Below are 21,030 nucleotides of genomic sequence, written 5' to 3'. Positions count from 1 at the left end.
GCATCTGGAGAACTCCAGAAGACTGCCCATGTTACTTTGTAGCAGCAAACACATGAAAAGAACTGTGGCCCATTAGAGACTGATGATGGCGGGAGACTCGTGATGTATCACCACTCACCTGTATTAAATATTCTGTAAACCATATTAGAATTTGGATTAGGTTGGCACAATCCAAGGAAGGCTTTGAACGTTCACAACAGTCCTTCTCATGGTGTGGTAAGAGCAGGATGGCGTTGTGACATTATTCCATCACCATTCTGAGCATGCCCTGCCTCTTACAGAGTACTATGTCATAACCATCTCCCATTAGGGTTGATGACGGCGCCATAGAGAAAAATTGCACTGTTCTCGCTGCATTTAGAATGCGGCTGGATTTCACTTGAAACTCAATATGATGTACTCAAAATTTGCAACATTAACTGAAACATTAAACAGTAATATTAATGTTGCAGAGAGTTAACTGATCAAGTTTGGTCTAAAACTCTTTGGGACATCTTGTATACATGCACGCACAGTCTTACGAGCATTTGTGGATTTTAGCTGAATGGTTTGAGGAACTTTGACATGGGGTTGGATGCAGACTTAGTCATACTTAAGAGTAGACCCATTGAAATCACTTAGGCTAGTCATGACAAACTTAGCTTATATCAATTTCAATGGGTCTACTCTAAGTATGACTAGATCTGGCTCCGTGGACATTAATGGAGCACAAGGACCTGGCTCAGAAATAATGATAACCATGGCATGCCATTACGTACCTTGAGCTCACATTCCCACTTCTGTTTTTCTTTCCCTCCCTCCATTCTAGGGGACATCTAAATGTTTGATTCTAGTTCAATAACTAACTAGGGTTTGTACAAACCTTCGTTTTCAGTATTCAGCGCAAAACTACAGTTTGTTCCAAACCATGGCCAAAGGTTTTAAACATCCTCTCTGCATGTACGAAGGACAGGGAAGGGAGATCGGTGAGCATACAAACTAGAGTGTAGCATGGTCTCATAACGCTACATCATGGTTTAGTGTCACATCTGGATTGGGCCAAAGACAGCATGAAAAAGTTCATGACATTCCACAGTTTCTTTTCAGAGAAAATGTGCATTGTTTGAATGTCACATATTGAATGCAATGTCCTGCTTTGCACAGCATCAGTTTATGAGCTGCTTTGCATGATGACTGTGGGTTAAGCAAACCACCGTGGCTTGTTTAAGCCATGGCATATTTGCCTAATCACTTGCCTGGGTGTGGCTTGTCATGTTGTCTGAACCTGGGCACCTCAAATGACCTTGTTTTGCCCTCCAACAAGCCATGCTGCCAGGATTTGGATGACATGACAACCATGGGGATTGTGCAAACCATGGTGATTGTGCAAACCAGTCCAATTTCTTGTGTTAGAAGAACTCCCACAACGTTTCTCCTCTTAAGGCTGCAATCCTGTGCACATTTACTTGGGAGTATGTCCCACTGTGTGCAGTTGGACTTACTTCTGAGTAAATATGCAAAGGATTGGCCTACAAGTTGCATTAAATCAAAATCTTCATGTATGTATGTTTCAACCAAAGAACAAGGTAGTTTACTGTTTGAGAAATATTTAAAATGTGGATGAACTCAGGCCAGATATATATGTTAAGGCAGTCAAAACGGTCAAAAATAGCATTCCTGTATGGAGATCTTGCCTCCTCCTCTGTAATGTACAGTGGGCTGGATCTAGGATCTGTTTTCTGTGAGAGCAAGGGACCTTCCATCAGAAGAAGAGCTCTGCTCACAGAAGGTCCCTACCCCTAATTTTTTGGGATTCCCCTCCCCCAAAACCGGAGATCACCCCATTCTGCAGAGTATCCTGAATCACTGTGTAGCATTTTCAGGGGCCTGGAGGGGCTCCCCTGGGAAGGTGGGGGAAGTCCATTTCCACCAATTTCAGGACAAAATGCTGGTTGTGGGAGGTTTAATCCTCCCCTTCTGGTGTACAGTGGTCTCTATCTGAATTGAGGTCACACATACTTTTTAAAAAAGTGGTGGCCGTAGCAGCACAGAGCACCCAAATGGTCAAATTTAGCTTTTTTGCAAGTTGAATTTGGCCCTTTTGGTGCTCCATAGTTGCTACGGAGTACCAAAAGGATTACATTTAGCTTGAAAACAAGCTATATTTGACCCTTGTAGCACTCTGCAGTGTTACGGAGTGGCAAACTGGTAATTTTGGCACTGGGTGTGTGTGTGCGTGTGTGCTGTGAGCTGTGGCCTGTGCCAGGGGTCCAGGAGGCAAAAATGACTCCTGGACCTCTGGAGGCTCCCCACCCCTGCTCTAGACTAAAAAAAGAGACTGTCCTCAGTGATATGGTATGCAGTTGACATAACATGTAATTTGACCCTCAGACTCTGGGTACTTCTAGATGGAGGGCTCCTACTACTACCAATCCAACAACATTGTATGGCTATTTTGTCTTTTCCTCCTTAACTGATTTTTTGTGTGGAAAGAAAAAAGATGGAAGAAGCAGGAGGAAAACATGGGAGGTTACTAATGGAAGACAATGTTGTCTGGACACACACACACACACACACACACACCCCTCGTAAAAATCCTCAGGCAGGGCGACTGCACAATAAAAACTCATCTGGAGGCACCCTCTGTGTTTTTACAGCGCATATGAAGGGACAAAGCCTCTGTTGCTTAGGGCAAAGTTGATATTGCTAGCCCATCAGCCCATGCTCACTCAGTTCAAAACAGGCCCTTGTTAAAATTAGTTGCCAACCTGGGATTGTGGGGCGTGCTAGTTTTGACTGGATGATCACCAAGTGCTTTCTTTGCAGACTTTCAGAATAGCGGCTCTTCAGATCCTCACCTGCCATGCTGAAGCCAAAAGAAATCACCACGGAAGTGATACGCAGTTTTCATAGCTTATGCAATCCTTTTGGTCTGTCTGGTGAGAGTCCCAAAATAGGGCTTGTCTCCTATATGTTAACACAGAGTGCTTCCCCAATCCCTGACAAATACTTCTATGAGTAAAAAAACCAAAATACATGTTCACTGCTGAGCTCAGCTGCTAAATTAGAACGGCTACTTTCATTTACCCGTGTAACTTCTAAACATCATTCATTTACACATTCTGTTAAGGCTCTTTATTTACAATTGGATGACATTTTACGAAGATACATTTGCCACATAGTAATAGGTACAGAAGATACTTTAAAACAAATGGTAAGCAATGGTTATAAATGCTTTCCACCTAGAAATTCAACAAGAAAAAAATACTTCTGGCTCTACAACATCCATAGTGTTGGCTTGGTGAGCAGTTATCTTCTTTGCAAAAGGGTATTAAATGATCTCTTAAATCCCATTCCATGATAACCATCAACAGAACTTCAAGAGTTTGCAAGCTTTTCTAAGTGAGTTGGAGACAAGTTTGTTTGACAGAATAAACTTTATCTTTGAGGAGCAAATGGTAACTCCATTATTTAATAAGTGCTTTATTGTATATTCATGCTTTAGTTGTCGGGAAGATTGTTATCTCCTGAGGTCCAGATGCAGGCCATAGGGTGTTTTGTGCAACTAAAAATGAAGGGGTCTATTCTCATCTCGATGTGTGGGGAATCCCTGAACACCAAGAGAAGAATATATCCTTAAGGGTTAAAAGGAGGGAACACATTTTTATTTGATTACAGGGCTTAAAGTATGGATTTATATTCATTGTAAAGGAGGCAAATTGCATCAGTTCAATAATGTTTTTTTCATTTGGAAACTGGCTAGTGTTGAGACTTGGTACATCTATGCAGCCTCTGGTTTGATTTGGTTTGAATTTTTTCAATCTCCTTTCTTCCAAAAACAAACCCATAAGGATATGCAGACTATTTTTTTTTCTCAACTGCATCCTGTTTTCTATGGATAGGCCTCAGCGCTGGGCCCAAATAGGCTACTGCCCCACATGATCCAAAAGGTACACCCCACAATCTTCTTACTACATTGCTGATACTGATGTTTGGACAATACTTTTCACAGAGCTGCTCAAACCAAGCCTTGCACAAAACTGGAGACAACACTGCAAGGACTCTTTGGTCACCCTTAGTTTGTGTGCTCCTTAACTGGTACCCTCAAAATACGGGGAGGCCTGAATGATGCCATGAACTGCATGTGCAGCCAGATCAGCCCTAGTGCCAAATAAACTCTGGCTCCCTTGAAAAAGAAGTTTGGCTGCTATAACATACGCTGAATTTTCTGAACGATGCACCAATTGCATACACTTTCTTTTGTTTTAACAACAATTCTTTCGGAGATGGTAACTGAAGTGAAAGAGCATATTAAAAAAGAATGTTCATATTTGACTTCTATATATGGACACAATTTATAAGCAGAGTCAGATAGCTTCATATTTAGTATGCTTTCTTTCAGTGCTCACAATGTGCTAACTGAAACTCAAATGCAGCATTCCTGCAAAATTAGAATTAAAAGGAAGGCTTAAGTATCATCACCTACTTAACCAAGAAACCAATGCACTGGTAAACAGATGCCCCCATCCAGCCATATTGGTATGCTATTTTCCTGTGGCTCTTTCAAAAACAAACCAACCAACCCCGCCTCTCTCTGTATAGTCAGATATCTAATATCCACAGATGCAATTTCTGGCAATTACCAAATTATATTAGCATTGCAATCTGTTTTCTAACAACTGCTATTTCGCTCAGCAGAACTGACAGGGAGCAGCTTCATTTGCAAAGGACATCATCTTCTAAGCAATTGAGAACAGCACTGCTGTTGTCTCTCAGAAGTTAGATGGTCAGGCATAGTGCTGCTACGTTTTATCAGTGAATGTTACTGAAAAAAAGCTCAGGCTAATCTACTGTTTTCAATAAGAAGAAATGGTTGCAATTGTTGGGATGATACATACTGACCACGGCATACTTCACAGAGAGCATTACTGACAAAATGAGCTTACCTTGCATTAATGAGGTACTGTGCTAGGCTGATGTTTGCAGGTGATCCTGTGATTGTTACTTGTCGTTCTGATGAACCTTCTGTGGCGTTCGCAATCTTGATCTGGGCTCCTGACATTTGCCTGATTTCATTTATCTTACTGCCTTGTCTGCCAATAATGCAACCTATTAGCTAGAGCAGGACAAAGACAGAGCTGAGGTCAAGAGATAAAAGCAACAAAAAGCTCATAGGAGGGTCATCATAATGTGGATACAATTCAAGCAGGGCAAGCAGATTTGGGGTACAATTAAAGGGTAGCAAATGGTCAACTCTACTGTGTGGCCATTTGAATTTTCCATCTCAAGCTCCAAACTATCTTGGGCCAGTTCTGGATTCAAGGATCTCTCTCAATATCTAGCTATCTAAAACATGAACAGAATAGCTTCAGATGTGGGGCAGCGGGATTAATGTTTAAGCTCTGACATTTTAGATTCTTCCATTTTTCCAACCAGTAGGACACAGGATGATGGCACAGGAAAGATACAGAAACAACCAAGGTTCCTGTGGCACCATAAAGCCTCTCTAGGCAAGGACCAGCCCTCATACACTGGAAGCACATTGCGTATGGACAGTTCCCTGGGTGGCCCCCGATTGTGGAACAATCTCCCCACTGAGGTTTGCCTGACACCAACGTTGTCATCTTTTCGGTACCAGGTTAAGACTTCCCTCTGCTCCCAGACATTTGATGGCGTACAATGGGGTTTTTAATATCAGTTGTTTGATCAGGTCTCTCCATCTTATTGTAACTGGGTTTTTTAAAGGTGTTTTAAATGGTTTTTTAATTTTTGTATGTTAAAAGATTTTATATTATGTTTTTATTATGTTGCATTTTTGGTTTTTAATTTTTGTGAACTGTCCACAAAGCTTTGGCTATTGGGTGGTATAGAATTAAATAGATGAAGGAAATGAGTTCTCAGATCTATAAGAATAAAGTCTAAAAATGTGCAGTGCTGAAATGCATACAAGATAAGCACATTGTGAATTCCCTTCCCTGCAGAGTCAGTGTGTCAGGCTAGGATTCTTATATGACTTTTTTTTTAAAATTACGTTTTAAAATCCTTTTCACTCTTAAAAAATTCAGCAGATTCTCTCTCTCTCTCTCTCTCTCTCTCTGAGAATGGCTTTTAATTAGAAAAGTGGTCTGTTTTACTGTTGTTTTTAGCTGCTGTTTGTATGGTGTTGTTATGTGTTTTGTGATGTTAGCTTTTGCACTTTTAATTATGGTTCAACTGCTTTTATTTGCTCTGATATATTGCAAGCTAACCTGACCTATCTTGATAAGACAAAAAGTCCCCCAAATACATACACTGCATACATACATATTTTGGGGCCTCCTGTCTGGTCTTCGCACAGATTACATCTCATGCCTATTTTTGGAATGTACCATATGAAAGAAAAAAAATAAATCCAACCACTTCCTAGTTCCTGAATGGATCAACATCAACACTGCTCTTGCTGAACTCAGACTGTGTGATAAAATACATTCTTCTTTGAAAGGGAACAAATCTTGTAATGAGCTCTGAACAAGATAATCAAATTTTCAGTAAGCTTTGTATCCTGGATTCCTTATCCCATCTCAAGACAATGTGGACTATACAGTGTTAGGTAATGCTAGAAACATTTTTCATGTCCTGTTTTCTCCAATAAGCCTCTTCTTATTTAAAGTACAGAATTGTGGTGGCATTACTGCAGTCATGAGTTCTTAGAGAGTTTGCCTAGCTGCTAATACGTTATCGTGCTAATGTGTTACAGTGGTAAGTCTAGCTGGAAGTGCTTCCAGAAGGAAACGATGAATGCTTATGGCTGTAAGAAGCTAAGACACCATTCTGTGTGCCTAAGGGCACTTGTAGCCTGGTTTATAAAGAACACAGTTTTAGTACCAGTAGCAATATTCCAGTCTGAATTCCTTAGCAGATGTATGATCAAGACGTGTATATCACACACAGACACATGCATGCACGCGTACACTATAACAAAGTTCTCAAGATGGTTTATATGAGAATAAAAGCAAATTTAAAATACATACAGAAAAAGGGGTGAACAACAAAACATAGAAAGGTAGCATAAAAATAAGTAGCAAAGGTGAAACTGACTAGAGCGGGGGCAGATTAAAAGGCCTAGGAAAATTAAACGGTCTTTGCCAGGCACTGAAATTCCATCAAAGTATGTGCCAGGCAAGCTTCTCCAGGGCAGGTGTTCTTTAGCTTGGGCTTCTTCTTTCCCCAATACCTTTTCCCCAGAGGCCATATGTCATCCCACAGGAAGCCTAAGGTGGGTTTGGTGCCAAAATCAGGCCTGGGACATGACTGAAATGGATCTGATAAGTTTGCAAATCTCAGTGGAAGTGTCCCGTGCACATAAAACATGATGCCAGATTGACATTGAAACATGGAGTTGAAACTAGAAGAGTTCCATTTTTCAGTTAATTTTGAGTTGCTGCATCTGAATCTCCAAGTGCCGAGTTGCTCTAGACCACCGACATAGCTGCTCCCAGACATCTTCCATGGGGGTGCAGTGCCTTCCTTGTGCTGCTGACACACAACTGTAGCTCTTCCATTCATTAGACCCAGACCCTGAAGCCTTTGAGCCTACTCAGTATCTAGCTATGGTTGGAGACTGGCTGCAGGTATACCAACTGAAGGCAACTCCAACCAAACAGAAGTAAAGATGGCCTCCCTGGTCTTTCAGATATGCACCTTTGAAAGGATAGATCTTATGCTGCTGCTGCTGCTGCTGCTATTAATACTTAGCATCTATATAGTACATTTCAATGGATCACTGCCTTGTTGTGGCGAAGGGGCTTGCGTAACTCAGTGAAGCCATAAGCTATGCCGTGCAGGGCCACCCAAGACGGACAGGTCATGGCGGAGAGTTCTGACAAAATGTGGTCCACTGGAGAAGGAAATGGCAATCCACTCCAGTATTCTTGCCAAGAAAACCCCATGGAACGTATCACAAGGCTAAAAGAGATGACGCCGGAAGATGAGCCCCTCAGGTCGGAAGGTGTCCAATATGCTACTGGGGAAGAGCAGAGGGTATTTCCAAGTAGCGCCAGAAAGAGTGAAGCGGCTGGGCCAAACCCGAAAGGACACTCAGCTGTGGATGTGTCTGGTGGTGAAAAGAAAATCCGATGCTGTAAAGAACAATATTGTTTAGGAACCTGGAATGTCAGATCAATGAATCAAGGTAAGCTGGAGGTGGTCAAACATGAGATGGCAAGATTGAACATCGACATCTCGGGAATCAGCGAACTAAAATGGACAGGCATGGGCGAATTTAATTCAGGTGACCATCATATCTACTATTGTGGGCAAGAATCCCTTAGAAGAAATGGAGTAGCACTCATAGTCAACAAAAGGGTGGGAAAAGCAGTACTGGGGTACAATCTTAAAAATGATAGAATGATCTCAGTACGAATCCAAGGCAAACCATTCAACATCACAGTAATTCAAGTCTATGCCCCAACCACTGAGGCCGAAGAAGCTGAGGTTGATCGGTTTTATGAAGACCTACAACACCTTCTAGAACTAACACCAAAAAAAGATGTCCTCTTCATCATAGGGGATTGGAATGCTAAAGTAGGAAGTCAAGAAATCACCGGGATAACAGGCAGGCATGGCCTTGGTGTACAAAATGAAGCAGGACAAAAGCTAATAGAGTTTTGCCAAGAGAACACGCTGATCATAGCAAACACTCTTTTCCAACAGCACAAGAGGCGACTCTACACATGGACGTCACCAGATGGTCAATATCGAAATCAGATTGATTATGTCCTTTGCAGCCAAAGATGGAGAAGCTCCATACAGTCAGTAAAAACAAGACCTGGAGCTGACTGTGGCTCAGATCATGAGCTGCTTCTTGCAAAATTTCGGCTTAAATTGAAGAACGTCGGGAAAACCACTAAACCGTTCAGGTATGACCTAAATCATATCCCTGATGAATATACAGTGGAGGTGAGGAATAGATTTCAGGGATTAGACCTGATAGACAGAGTGCCTGAGGAACTATGGACGGAGGTCCGTAACATTGTTCAGGAGGCAGCAACGAAATCCATCCCAAAGAAAAAGAAATGCAAGAAAGCCAAGTGGCTGTCTCATGAGGCTTTACAAGTAGCTCAGGAAAGAAGGGAAGCGAAAAGCAAGGGAGAAAGGGGAAGATATACCCAACTGAATGCAGAGTTCCAGAGAATAGCAAGGAGAGACAAGAAGGCCTTCTTAAATGAACAATGCAAAGAAATCGAGGAAAACAACAGAATGGGAAAGACTAGAGATCTCTTCAAGAAAATTGGAGATCTCAAGGGAACGTTTTGTGCAAAGACGGGCATGATAAAGGACAAAGAAGGCAGGGACCTAACAGAAGCAGATGAGATTAAGAAGAGGTGGCAAGAATACACAGAAGAACTATACAGGAAAGATCTGAATGTCCCTGATAGCCATGATAGTGCGCTCACTGAACTTGAGCCGGACATCCTTGAGAGTGAAGTCAAGTGGGCCTTAGGAAGCATTAGTAACAACAAAGCTAGTGGAGATGACAGTATTCCAGCCGAGCTATTTAAAATCCTAAAAGATGATGCTGTTAAAGTGCTGCATTCAATATGCCAACAAATCTGGAACACTCAACAGTGGCCACAAGACTGGAAAAGGTCAGTTTACATTCCAATTCCAAAGAAGGGCAACGCCAAAGAGTGTTCAAACTACCGCACAATTGCGCTCATTTCACATGCCAGCAAGGTGATGCTCAAAATCCTACAAGCTAGGCTTCAGCAGTATGCGAACCGAGAACTACCGGAAATACAAGCGGGGTTTAGAAGAGGCAGAGGAACTAGAGATCAAATCACCAACATTCGCTGCATCATGGAGAAAGCAAGAGAATCCCAGAAAAACGTCTATTTCTGCTTCATTGACTACGCTAAAGCCTTTGATTGTGTGGATCACAACAAACTGTGGCAAATTCTTAAAGTGATGGGAGTACCAGACCACCTTACCTGTCTCCTGAGAAACCTGTACGAGGGTCAAGAAGCAACAGTAAGAACCAGACATGGAACAACCGATTGGTTCAAAATTGGGAAAGGAGTACGACAAGGCTGCATATTGTCACCCTGCTTATTTAACTTATATGCAGAGTACATCATGAGAAATGCCGGGTTGGATGAATCACAGGTCAGAATTGAGATTGCTGGGAGAATTATCAATAACCTCCGATATGCAGACGATACCACCCTAATGGCAGAAAGCGAAGAGGATCTAAAGAGCCTCTTGTTGAGGGTGAAAGAGGAGAGCGCAAAAGCTGGTTTGAAACTCAACATTAAAAAAACGAAGATCATGGCATCTGGCCCCATCACTTCCTGGCATATAGAAGGGGAAGAAATGGAAGCAGTGACAGATTTTACTTTCTTGGGCTCCAAGATCACCGCAGACGGTGACTGTAGCCATGAAATTAAAAGACGCTTGCTCCTTGGGAGGAAAGCTATGGCCAACCTAGACAGCATAGTAAGAAGCAGAGACATCACCTTGCTGACAAAGGTCCATCTAATCAAAGCTATGGTTTTCCCAGTAGTAATGTATGGCTGTGAGAGCTGGACTATAAGGAAGGCTGAGCGCCGAAGAATTGATGCTTTCGAACTGTGGTGCTGGAGAAGACTCTTACGAGTCCCCTGGACTGCAAGGAGGTCAAATCAGTCCATCCTAAAGGAAATCAACCCTGAGTGCTCATTGGAAGGACAGATAATGAAGCTGAAGCTCCAATATTTTGGCCACCTAATGCGAAGAGAAAACTCCCTGGAAAAGACCCTGATGCTGGGAAAGACTGAAGGCAAAAGGAGAAGGGGACGGCAGAGGATGAGATGGCTAGATAGCATCACGGATGCAATGAATATGAACTTGAGCACGCTCCGGGAGAGAGCGCAGGACAGGAAGGCCTGGCGTGCTATGGTCCATGGGGTCACGAAGAGTCGGACACGACTGAACGACTGAACAACAACAACAAGTACATTTCAAGTGTCCAAAGTGCTTTACATACATTATCTCAGTAATTCTTATAAGTAGGTCTGTATTATCTTGATATTGGGTTGGATCCAGGATCTTCCATCTGTGAGAAGGAAGGAACTTCTGCAGGAGGAAACACTCAGCTTGTAGAAGGTCTCTCCTCCTGATTTGGGGGGATTCCCCCCTTCTCCCCATGCCACAGTACATCCCACTGAGCAGGACCTCCTGACTCACTGTGTAGCATTTTCAGGGGGCTGGAGGGCCTGCTGTGGGAAGGGAGGGCCAGGGAAGTCTGTTTCTGCTAGCAGGGTTGTCCCAGTGTAAATCTAGATCCAACCCATGGTAGATGGAGGGGGTGAGTTAAGAGAAGTAGAAAAGTGGCTTGCCTAAGCCCATCTAGAGAGGGCCATTTTATTCAATATTCAGGGGGAAATCTTTGATTTGCCACTGGATGGATACAGCATAGAGCTGCAGCCAATCACAGCTCGCAGAGTATATTTGTATCTGTGTTGTCAGCCACATGCACAGTGTACATTTTTAGATGTACGCCTAAAAATATGATGGTCTCGATCCAGCAGTGCATGTGCACCCGTGGCAGGGTTGTGCTGTGGAGTCCAGTTGGGATAAGGGTGATCCTGCCAACTGGGTGTTTAGCAAAACGTGGGGAGCTAAATCCAGCCCCACTGCTTCCCTTCCTGGACAGATTATCTGCACCATCACTGTTTTACTAACTGGGGTGCAAATTAACAGACCAGGCAGCTAGATTACGGGGCGGAGGGACCACAGGTGGAGCACCAATTTGCCCATCTGGTTCTGTTTCTACTTGTATGCATCCCTTAGCTGGTTCTTGAGTTCATGTTGAGGTGAAACTTGAACTTGAACTAGGAACCAGCTGTTTCTGCTACATCAGCTATGACTATATTAACATAGTCATATACATGTGTGTGTGTGTGTGCGTGCACACGCGCGTGCGTGCGTGCATGTGAACAGAGCAGGGCTCTCACACATCCATGCACACAAAAGAGCTATCAAGAACAAGAAACATTAACAGTGCAATCCTATGGGTGCCTATTCAATGAGACTTACTCCCAAGTAAGTGTGCATGGGATTGCAGCCTAAGTTCACTTACATCATTTGGAATAGTGAGCTCATGGGAACTGGTTGGAGTACTGGCATCTAATCCTAGGTTTGAAGAACAAAAGAAAAAAACCCATTATGACAGTCATTTTGAAATAGGGAAAAGCACAACTCATGGCATTCATATCTATCTGTCTGTCTATCTATCTTACAAGAGCGGAGCGAAGAAAAATATTGAACTTATTGAGTTCAACAAAAAAGAAAGCCAGAAATGCAGATATTAAAGCTATATGCTAATTGAAACATAAAAAAAGACCTCACATCCACCAATATAACAAAAGAGTATCTATGATGCTATTAAAAAGTAAAATAGGAAATTACTGATTTCACTTAGCGGTAAAATTTGAAATCCAACACTTTGTTGTCAAAAATTAATAGATGGGTCAAATTTGAATTGCTAGAAAAAAAAGTGGAAATCTAAAGTCAACAAGAATACATATAAAAACTGATAAAATATTAAAAATATGGGGAGAAACTAGGCAAACTATAATGTTATATAGGGGATTAGTCAATTTGCAGGATATTGGACAGAAGGGTTTTTTAAAGGGGGAAAGTACAAAATATGATTAAGGTTGCAATATGTTAGACTAAACTTACTTAGGAAATGCAGTTGCTTAGGAGATGCAATTAAGGCATTCACACTCAAAATTACAGATTCACACAGTCAAAAATAGTACAAGGAACAGATTCAGGAGCAGCATGTTAATGAAAAGAATAAGGAAAAGAGACTTCAATGCTTCTTATAGAATTTTTTTTTATCAGATACACCATATATCAATGTCAGTTGACTTTGTTCATCTTAAGTTTTGTAAGCAACTATTCAAAACCTCAGTTAGGTTTTTTTTTCTTTTTGCATAACGGATGAATTGTCAGTTTAAATAATCTTATACTTAATTGCAGTTAAATTAAATTATATCTATTCTCTCATAATCTGTAAATTTCATGTCAACTGATTTGCTGAGTATTGTGTGCTCAAAAGTTTTGATGTATGTGATAAAAATGTTATTACTTGCCATTCAAAGTATGTACTAGTGTGCAGAGCTTGCTTTTGGAAACAACTGAGATCTATTGTTCCATTGAAATAAATTTTGTTATGGGGCAAACTGAAATGTCTAACAAAAATATTTGTAAATTAGTTTTAACTGTCCTTCATTAAGAAAAGATCCCAGTGGTCGACAAGGGCATTTTACTCAATCATTAAGAAAGACGATGGTATTCTAGTTAATATAATCATGGAGACATTCAATAAGAACTTGAGTTTGGACAAAATAAGATACATTTCGTGTTTCAATGAGTCTTGAACTCTACTATTCTCTATGTTGCAATATATTTAATTCCAGTTTTTTAAAAACAGAATGTAAACATTTCACTACCCAAAACTTCAGGCACATAGCACATCCTTTGTGGTCCATAATAACGTTTTATGCCTAGATGGTAAATCTGAGGTAAAGCACAAGAAAATCAGATCAAAGAAAAATGTTTATTAATGACAAAATAAATCTTATAAAGGGAGCCATAGGAGGGGAAAACATAACAACAACAAAGATGAATGTGTAAAAACAAAAGGAGCATTGGCCATTTACCACATTTAGTGATCCAAATGTTGCAATGACCATGGGAAACAGAGCTGTTAAGAAGAAGGACATCCCCAGGGAGTCATGGGTACGTACCAGGGAAACCAGGGGTGGTCTGCCCAAGGGGAGTAAAGGGGGGATGCTGCATAGCCAACTGGTGAAGCTTGGTCAACTGCAGGGCAGGATGGGAAATTAGAACTAACCAATCAAATGGAATTATTTCAGAGTAGAGAAAACCATCTTAACATGTTTCAAAACTGGATTAATTAAAATTAAACAAAAAAGACTCTAAATCATTCATTCTATTCTACAATATAGAAAAAATAAGTTAAATGACATTGGTATTGTTATTACATGTAAATGGCTACTGGTACTATCTTTTAACCACAGTTCTATATAATTACACTTTACAAACTCAAATATATAACATGCATCAAAAGAAAAAAAAAACAGAATTTGTATCTGGGCCACTGTACTTTCTAGCAACTCTTATACAAAGTTATCTGATACAGCGATCGTTTGGCTAAATGTTACACCATTAAGGAGTGGCATCTGTGGATGTTTCCCTAATATTTAAATACCCAGAAAGTAAATGCTGCCCAGAACAAATAGAAGAGAAAATTGAAAATAGGAAGTAATTTACATGCATTGGACTCACGTCTGGATGAGGGATGGCATACTGTCCCTGAATTGTAAATGCCTACAAATGACAAAGACAGATTAAAGTTCCTCAGCAGTCATGTTTCAAAATAGGTGGTACTTTGTCATCCTTTTCACATGTGCTTGTTTTTAAATTAGAAATACAAAGTTTGCAGTTTCATTCCCAGGCGCCACAATCCAGAGAGTTTGGGACACCCAAATCTTGGGAATGCCCAGTGGGATTTTTGACATTTTTCTTCAAACAGACCACCGTGTCTGCTTTTGGAAGTCCCCTCAATTTCAAATGTGGTTTCTCACGCAAATGGGGCGGGGGTAGAGGAAGCTGATTGAGAAACACACAAGAACTAACTGCATGGTTCTTTGAATCACAGATGGCGGAGATCACTGTTGGGTCCAATGGCATTCAAGACTCCCAGCTGCAAAGACATTGACATTCCCAGTTGGCCAAAACACGTGCTGATCAGATACTGTCCATGGCATTCTGATGTCTGAGATGGAAAATCCAAAATGTATCCTCAAAAACAAAGAACCCCCAAATCTTAAAATGGACCATATCACCCTACCTACCGGTCCTGATGCTCATAACCCAAATATATGAATTTTGGGTAAGAAAGCAGTTTCAGGAGTGCAGCTTGGCCAGACCTCAGGGCTGAAGTCCAGGTCCCCACAGTACAGGGGCCAACAAATGACCGCACAGAGCATGGCAACTGATGGGGCCAGCACCAAACAGGCCCACGTCAGCATGCTCACTGGGACTGGTGCTACGCACCACACCATCCTTTCTTCTTATTTTTAAAAACATTTTATAGGCGGGGGTGGCCAGCTGGCTCTGTTTGTTTATTTGTTTATTTATTTATTACATTTATATTCTGCTTTTCCATTAAAATAGTGCTCAAGGAAGCTAAAGATGCTCTTATTATTTTACTTTAAAAATATATAATCTTTTCAACAACAAAATGGTGCTTATTCCCAAGTAAATATCTTTAGTAGCAAGGCAGCAGAAGCAAACCCCATTTTATTCCTGTAGTCATGATGGTGCTATGATTTAAATGCATTTAAAATGTGAAACAGCACATGAACAGAGTATTTCATATATAAAACAGTTGACAAGTCTTGGGTGTTTTGTTTTTCTGCTCGTAACATATCAAGAATGTAGAAGCAGTTGTAAAGCATGGGATGACAGTTGCTGGGGGTGGCGGGGCAGGTGAGGGGGAGAAATATTAATTACCTGCTTCACAACTGAACTAGTACTGCAATGCACATGGCTGTCAAAATGCCCCCCCCGCCCCCCAGCAAGATCATTATGTCCAGGGTCTAAATTACTTAGCTGCACCACTGCAATATTCTGTTTAATTATTCAAAATTCCGTAATCACATTGTTTGTATTGTTTCCATATTATATTTTTTCTAGTATATTAAGTTGCAATTTGATTCCAATTGGGTCTCCTTTTGCTCAGTCAGACTTAACATTTGAATGTATTTCTCTTCTTGTAGTTGATTTAACTGATTTGGTTAGCTGTGCTTCATCGTTATTAAATCCATTATTGCAATCCAGATGGTAGATGTGGTAGCAGTCAGGAACATTAGAGATTAGAATGTAATATGACTGAAACCCAATTTCATTTTGATTTAAGCATTATTTCAAACTAGTTTCCTACTCTAGCCTCAGTTATACTGGGTTCTTTACAACTCCAACCAAGTAAAAGAAACCATCCATTGGCCTCCATGGACAAAATAATGACCGCTTTTTAGCCATGTACTAAATACAGCAAGACTTTCAAATGTTGATTTTCACCTAGCTACACATGGAGAGAAACGTCAGACATTACCTCACCACACAACAGGAGACACAATCCTCCAGTCTTCATTCTCTGCAAGAACACTGTGTCCAAAGTACGACCTTCATAATGCCTCCCCCACACAAACGTGTTGCATCTTGCACAGCCTCCCTCGGCAGGAATCATTCAACGTTCTGGGCAGGAACTGATAATATGTGATAGCCCTCTCTAAAGCCCAGTTTACACACCGAGCAGCCAAGGATATGCATGGGTATTCCATCTGGCATATTCTCAGCCTTCCCCCACCAAACTATATGACATGACCAGGTTAGGCTCCCTACTTGTTTCTTGGGAGAGGGTACCTGGTGAGAAGCCTGGTGGTGGAAAGGACCGGGGTGTTTGGGGAGCACGGCCCATTTGGATTTGGCATAAACCACAAAAGAATTACACATACTGCATCTGTATTACTAGAAAAACAGTCAGTACTATACCACACAGAAAAGAAGTAAAAGTTGAAAACTAACAGGCGCTGTCTGAGGTTGGGCCAAGACGGTGTGGTTTCCAGCTGAAGCCAAAATGGTGTCTGCTCTTACCTGGCCACCTGCAAAAATTATGGGTGCAGAGGCAGGTTTGGGGCGGTAAGGAATGGTGGCACCTTTGGGTGGAGACTAAGGATGAAAACATAAAGCAGTAAGAGAAAGTCAACAGCTAATGTACATCAAATTTTATTACATGCAAATCATCATTATGGTACTGACAATCACAAAAGTGTTACAGCAAAACACTCAAAACATGATGGCTGGATTGATTTTTAATGCCTGATTTGTACTTATAGCCAGACATGGCAATATGGCATGTACATCCATTAATTACAGGTGAATGGCAAATGTCCCTGGGATCTAGCATCAGGTTAGGCTAGGGGTGGGCAACATGTGGCCCTCTTGATGTTTGGGCCTACAGTTCCCTGAAGTCTGAGCCAGCAGAGCCAAGAGTGAGGGATGATGGGAGTTGCAGGCCCAAATAGTTGTAGGCCCAAGTTGTCCGCCCTTGAGTTAAGCAGTGTGAAGACCAGAGGCCTAAACCATTCACTGGCCTACGTTTGGAGGCCTATAAATCCTACCAGTAGCATGGTCTCCCATGGTCTCCAAGATCCCAGTGTGCCTGATCCTGGTGGTGCTTGTTCCTCCGTCTTGCTCCTAGTCTACTGCCACACCCTTACGTCTCTTCCCACCTGTTCACAGAACTGCAAGCAGGAATGCTGAGGTTTCTAGTTCCTGAGAGACCTTGTGGCATAGGGAGGCACACATCTCTCTGTGTCTCAAATTCCGAGAGTTTCCTGCACTCACCTAGGGCTGGCTGCAGGTTTTGTGGGCCCCACTATCACTGCCCTTTTCTTGTCTCTCTGCTTCATTGCAGCTCCCTTATATTCTTCTCTCTCTCTCTCATCAGAAGCTTTCTTCTTTCATTCTCTCTCTTCTTTGTTCCACATTGCAGCTCCCTTCCTGACTTGCCCCATCCCAATCATGGCTCCCTAACACACTCTTCTTGCCCACCCTCATTGGGTCTGCCTCTTGTGACCCCCCTGGCTCTGCCTAACATTAGCTGCCCTGATCTCTGCCCCACCAGCCTCAATGGGCACCAGCTGCCACTGTTAAAAGCTTAGGGCAACGATGGAGTCATAAATGCAGGGAATTTTAAGCTCTAGGACCTTCCTCTCTGTCACAATATGTCTTCATATATCTACCTATTATAGCTACCTATTTGTATGATTCCTGGATTTGTCATTGTGATGACGACAATGCACATCAATTGTCTGATACATCAAGTCAACCATACTGCAACATTTTACAACTGGCAATAACTGGAAAACACAAATGAAATACTGACCATGAAAACTGTGAGCTCAATCAAAGGGATTTACACACCACACTACACTTATGGATCTGTCAGTGAGGTGCTCAGTACTATTGCTTCAAGACCTGGAACATTCTCAAGCACAAGTTAGTGGGATTTGAAGGAGAGCCTGTAACCAAAACTCTTGAACATCATAATAATATTTGACAGTACTCTGGAACTGTATCCTACCTCTAGCATAACCACGCATATTTGCTTTACACACTGAATAATGGCATCAGGAGTACCCGATATAGTTACGGCACGTTCTGTGGAGTTTGGTAACATATCCCCTGCAACTTGTACTTGGGCCCCTGTGGACTTAAAGACATATAGAGGTGTTACAAGAAATGCACATTTCACTCTATCATTCAAACTATCCACTCACTACTGTCAAGACATAAGATTCCACAAAATGGTTACCTCTAGTACATCTGCTGTGATAAAGTAGCACTATCTCTACAAGTCAGGTGTTGGCTGTACAGAAAAAGTAACCGCTGTTTAAGCTTAGATCCCTTCATTAATTTCTTTGAGACAAGTCAAACTGAGTTAGGACTAAGTCTGGGCCTTAGAATATGGATGAAATTGTTCCTGACCTGCTTGGAAATTGTGTGTGTGTGTGTGTGTGTGTGTGTGTGGGGCGGTGGTGGGGTGTCTATCATGGTACAGTGTTGAGTGGCCTCTCCCATGTTGTACTTCATAGGACAGTATCCAATAGTGTCCTTCCGCCAGCACAAATGGCATTGTGCAAGCAGAAAGTAGGTTCAAACTAGGTTCAAACTATGTTCAAGAGGAGAATCCAACTACAGTTATGTTGTGCAAATGCGACTGGTCAAGTGGTTGTGCAATGCGTTGCGTAAGTACTTATGCAACAGAAAGATTCAGTGGAATTTCACCAGCACTGTTTGAGTCTGCAGAATGACACTGCTGGATACTGCCATTTTGCACGTAGTCATGAAATAGTTGAAGGGTGGCTGCCGCAGTCACCTCTATCTCATTGAAATTCTTTGGTACTAGAGTACCCAGACCTTGATTTAAACAATCAAGGAGAATAAATAAACAATGAGGAGAAGAGGAGCTAGACACCTTACAGCTGTCCCCTCTTCTGGTTCTTCCCCCAACCTGATGGTTCCTGGCAGCCTTACCAGCTTGCCTTCGGGTCTGGTGGTGCTGCTGCTGAATGCCAGGTTGGCCCAAAATAAAATCTCTTTCATCCATGATTTGATTGTGGATGACGGGGCTGACCTGGTATGTATTACTGAGACCTGGGTGGGGGAACTGGGAGGGGTCACTTTCTCCCAGCTGTGCCCTCCTGGGTACTCGGTGCAGCACCAACGCCGACTTGAGGGTCGGGGAGGGGGGTTGCCGTGGTCTATAGGAATTCAAACTCCCTCTCCAGGCTTCCTGCTCATTCGAGTGCAGATCTTGAGTGTTTGTACCTTGTGTTGCGTACCCGGGACAGATTAGGGATTCTGTTGGTGTACCGCCCGCAGACTCCCTGCCTGAGCTGACGGAGGTGGTCTCGGACTTGGAGGACCCCTAGGATGATGGTTCTGGGGGATCTCAACTTCCATGCTGAGGCCGCTGTATCCGGGGCGGCTCAGGACTTCATGGCCGCCATGACAACCATGGGGCTGTCCCAACATGTCATCGGCCCAACACATATAAAAGGTCACACGCTTGATCTGGTTTTCTCGGCTGGGCAGGAGGATGGTGATCTGAAAGTGGAGGAATTAACATCTGTCCCTTTGTCATGGTCAGATCACTTCCTGCTGAGGTTTAGCATCCTGGCAACCTTTCCCCTCTGCAAGGGTGGGGGACCTATTAAAATGGTCCGCCCCCGGAGATTAATGGATTCCGATGGATTCCAGAGGGCTCTGGGGGATTTTCCTGCTGGTATGGCTGGTGCTCCTGTCGAAGCCCAGGTCGCTCTGTGGAATGCAGAGATGACTCGGGCGGTTGACACGATCGCGCCCAAGCTCCCTCTCCCTCTGAGCAGAGCTCGGCCAGCTCCTTGGTACACACCTGAGCTGAGGGCAATGAAGCAAGAGGGGAGACAGCTAGAACGCAGGTGGAGGAAAACTCATGCTGAGTCTGACCGAACACAGGTAAGAGCCCACTATCGAGCCTACTCTGTGGCGGTGAGGGTGGTGAAGAGACAGTTCTTTTCCACCAGCATTGCATCTTCTCAGTGTCGTCCAGCGGAGCTTTTCTGAGTGGTTTGCGGCCTGTTACATTCTGGGCCAGGGAGAGAGACGGTGGAACCCTCGGTAGCACGCTGTGACACGTTTGCACAGCACTTTGAGGATAAAGTCGCTCAGATTCGTCATGAATTGGACACCACCATTAATGCAGTTCCATTGGTAGAGGCGTTCAGAGCACCGTCTGGTCCAGTTTTAATGGCTGAGTTTCAGTTACTGACGCCTGAGGATGTGGACAAGGTGCTTGGCCAAGTCCGATTGACCACTTGTGTGCTTGACCCTTGACCTTCATGGCTTATTAAATCAAACAAGGAGGGGTTGTCCGGCTGGTTCCAGGAGGTTGTAAATTCCTCCTTGAGAGAGGGAGTGGTACCTGCCGCTTTAAAACAGGCAGTAATTAGACCACTCCTGAAAAAGCCTAACCTGGACCCAGAGGATGTTAACAATTATAGGCCAGTGGCCAACATCCCCTTCCTGGGCAAGGTGCTTGAGCGGGTGGTTGTAGGGCAGCTCCAGGCACTGTTGAATGAAATGGATTATTTAGATCCATTTCAATCGGGCTTCAGGCCTGGTTTTGGAACGGAAACTGCCTTGGTCGCCCTGTGGGATGACCTTTGCCGGGAGAGGGACAGGGGGAGTGCGACCCTGTTGATTCTCCTGGACCTCTCAGCTGCTTTCGATACCATCGACCATGGTATCCTTCTGGATAGGTTGTCTGGGTTAGGAGTTGGAGGCACTGCACTACAGTGGTTCCGCTCCTACTTGGATGGCCGATTCCAGAAGGTGGTGCTGGGGGATTATTGCTCTGTGCAGTGGCAATTGTGCCATGGGGTTCCACAG

The 21,030-nt window shown here is 42.9% G+C and overlaps 1 protein-coding gene across 1 annotated transcript in view; it reads right to left on the bottom strand.

The window, feature by feature from the left end:
• The window catches only part of LOC146344545 (poly(rC)-binding protein 3-like), a 54,452-nt gene that overhangs the window by 2,492 nt on the left and 30,930 nt on the right, over positions 1-21,030 (bottom strand). The window contains exons 6-11 of the mRNA XM_084857571.1: positions 18,182-18,310; positions 16,621-16,764; positions 14,317-14,358; positions 13,755-13,830; positions 12,077-12,129; positions 4,926-5,095 (exon numbers count right to left, since the gene is read on the bottom strand). Coding sequence (XP_084713697.1) covers positions 4,926-5,095; positions 12,077-12,129; positions 13,755-13,830; positions 14,317-14,358; positions 16,621-16,764; positions 18,182-18,310 — 614 coding nt within the window. The remainder of the gene's footprint in view (positions 1-4,925; positions 5,096-12,076; positions 12,130-13,754; positions 13,831-14,316; positions 14,359-16,620; positions 16,765-18,181; positions 18,311-21,030) is intronic.

The sequence above is a fragment of the Heloderma suspectum genome, chromosome 5 (assembly GCF_057233095.1).
Source record: "Heloderma suspectum isolate Gila_16-S chromosome 5, 16-S_ref, whole genome shotgun sequence".
Classification (NCBI taxonomy): Eukaryota; Metazoa; Chordata; class Lepidosauria; order Squamata; family Helodermatidae; genus Heloderma; species Heloderma suspectum.
Note: the sequence above shows the minus strand (reverse complement) of the source record. Positions and strands in the feature narration are given on the sequence as shown.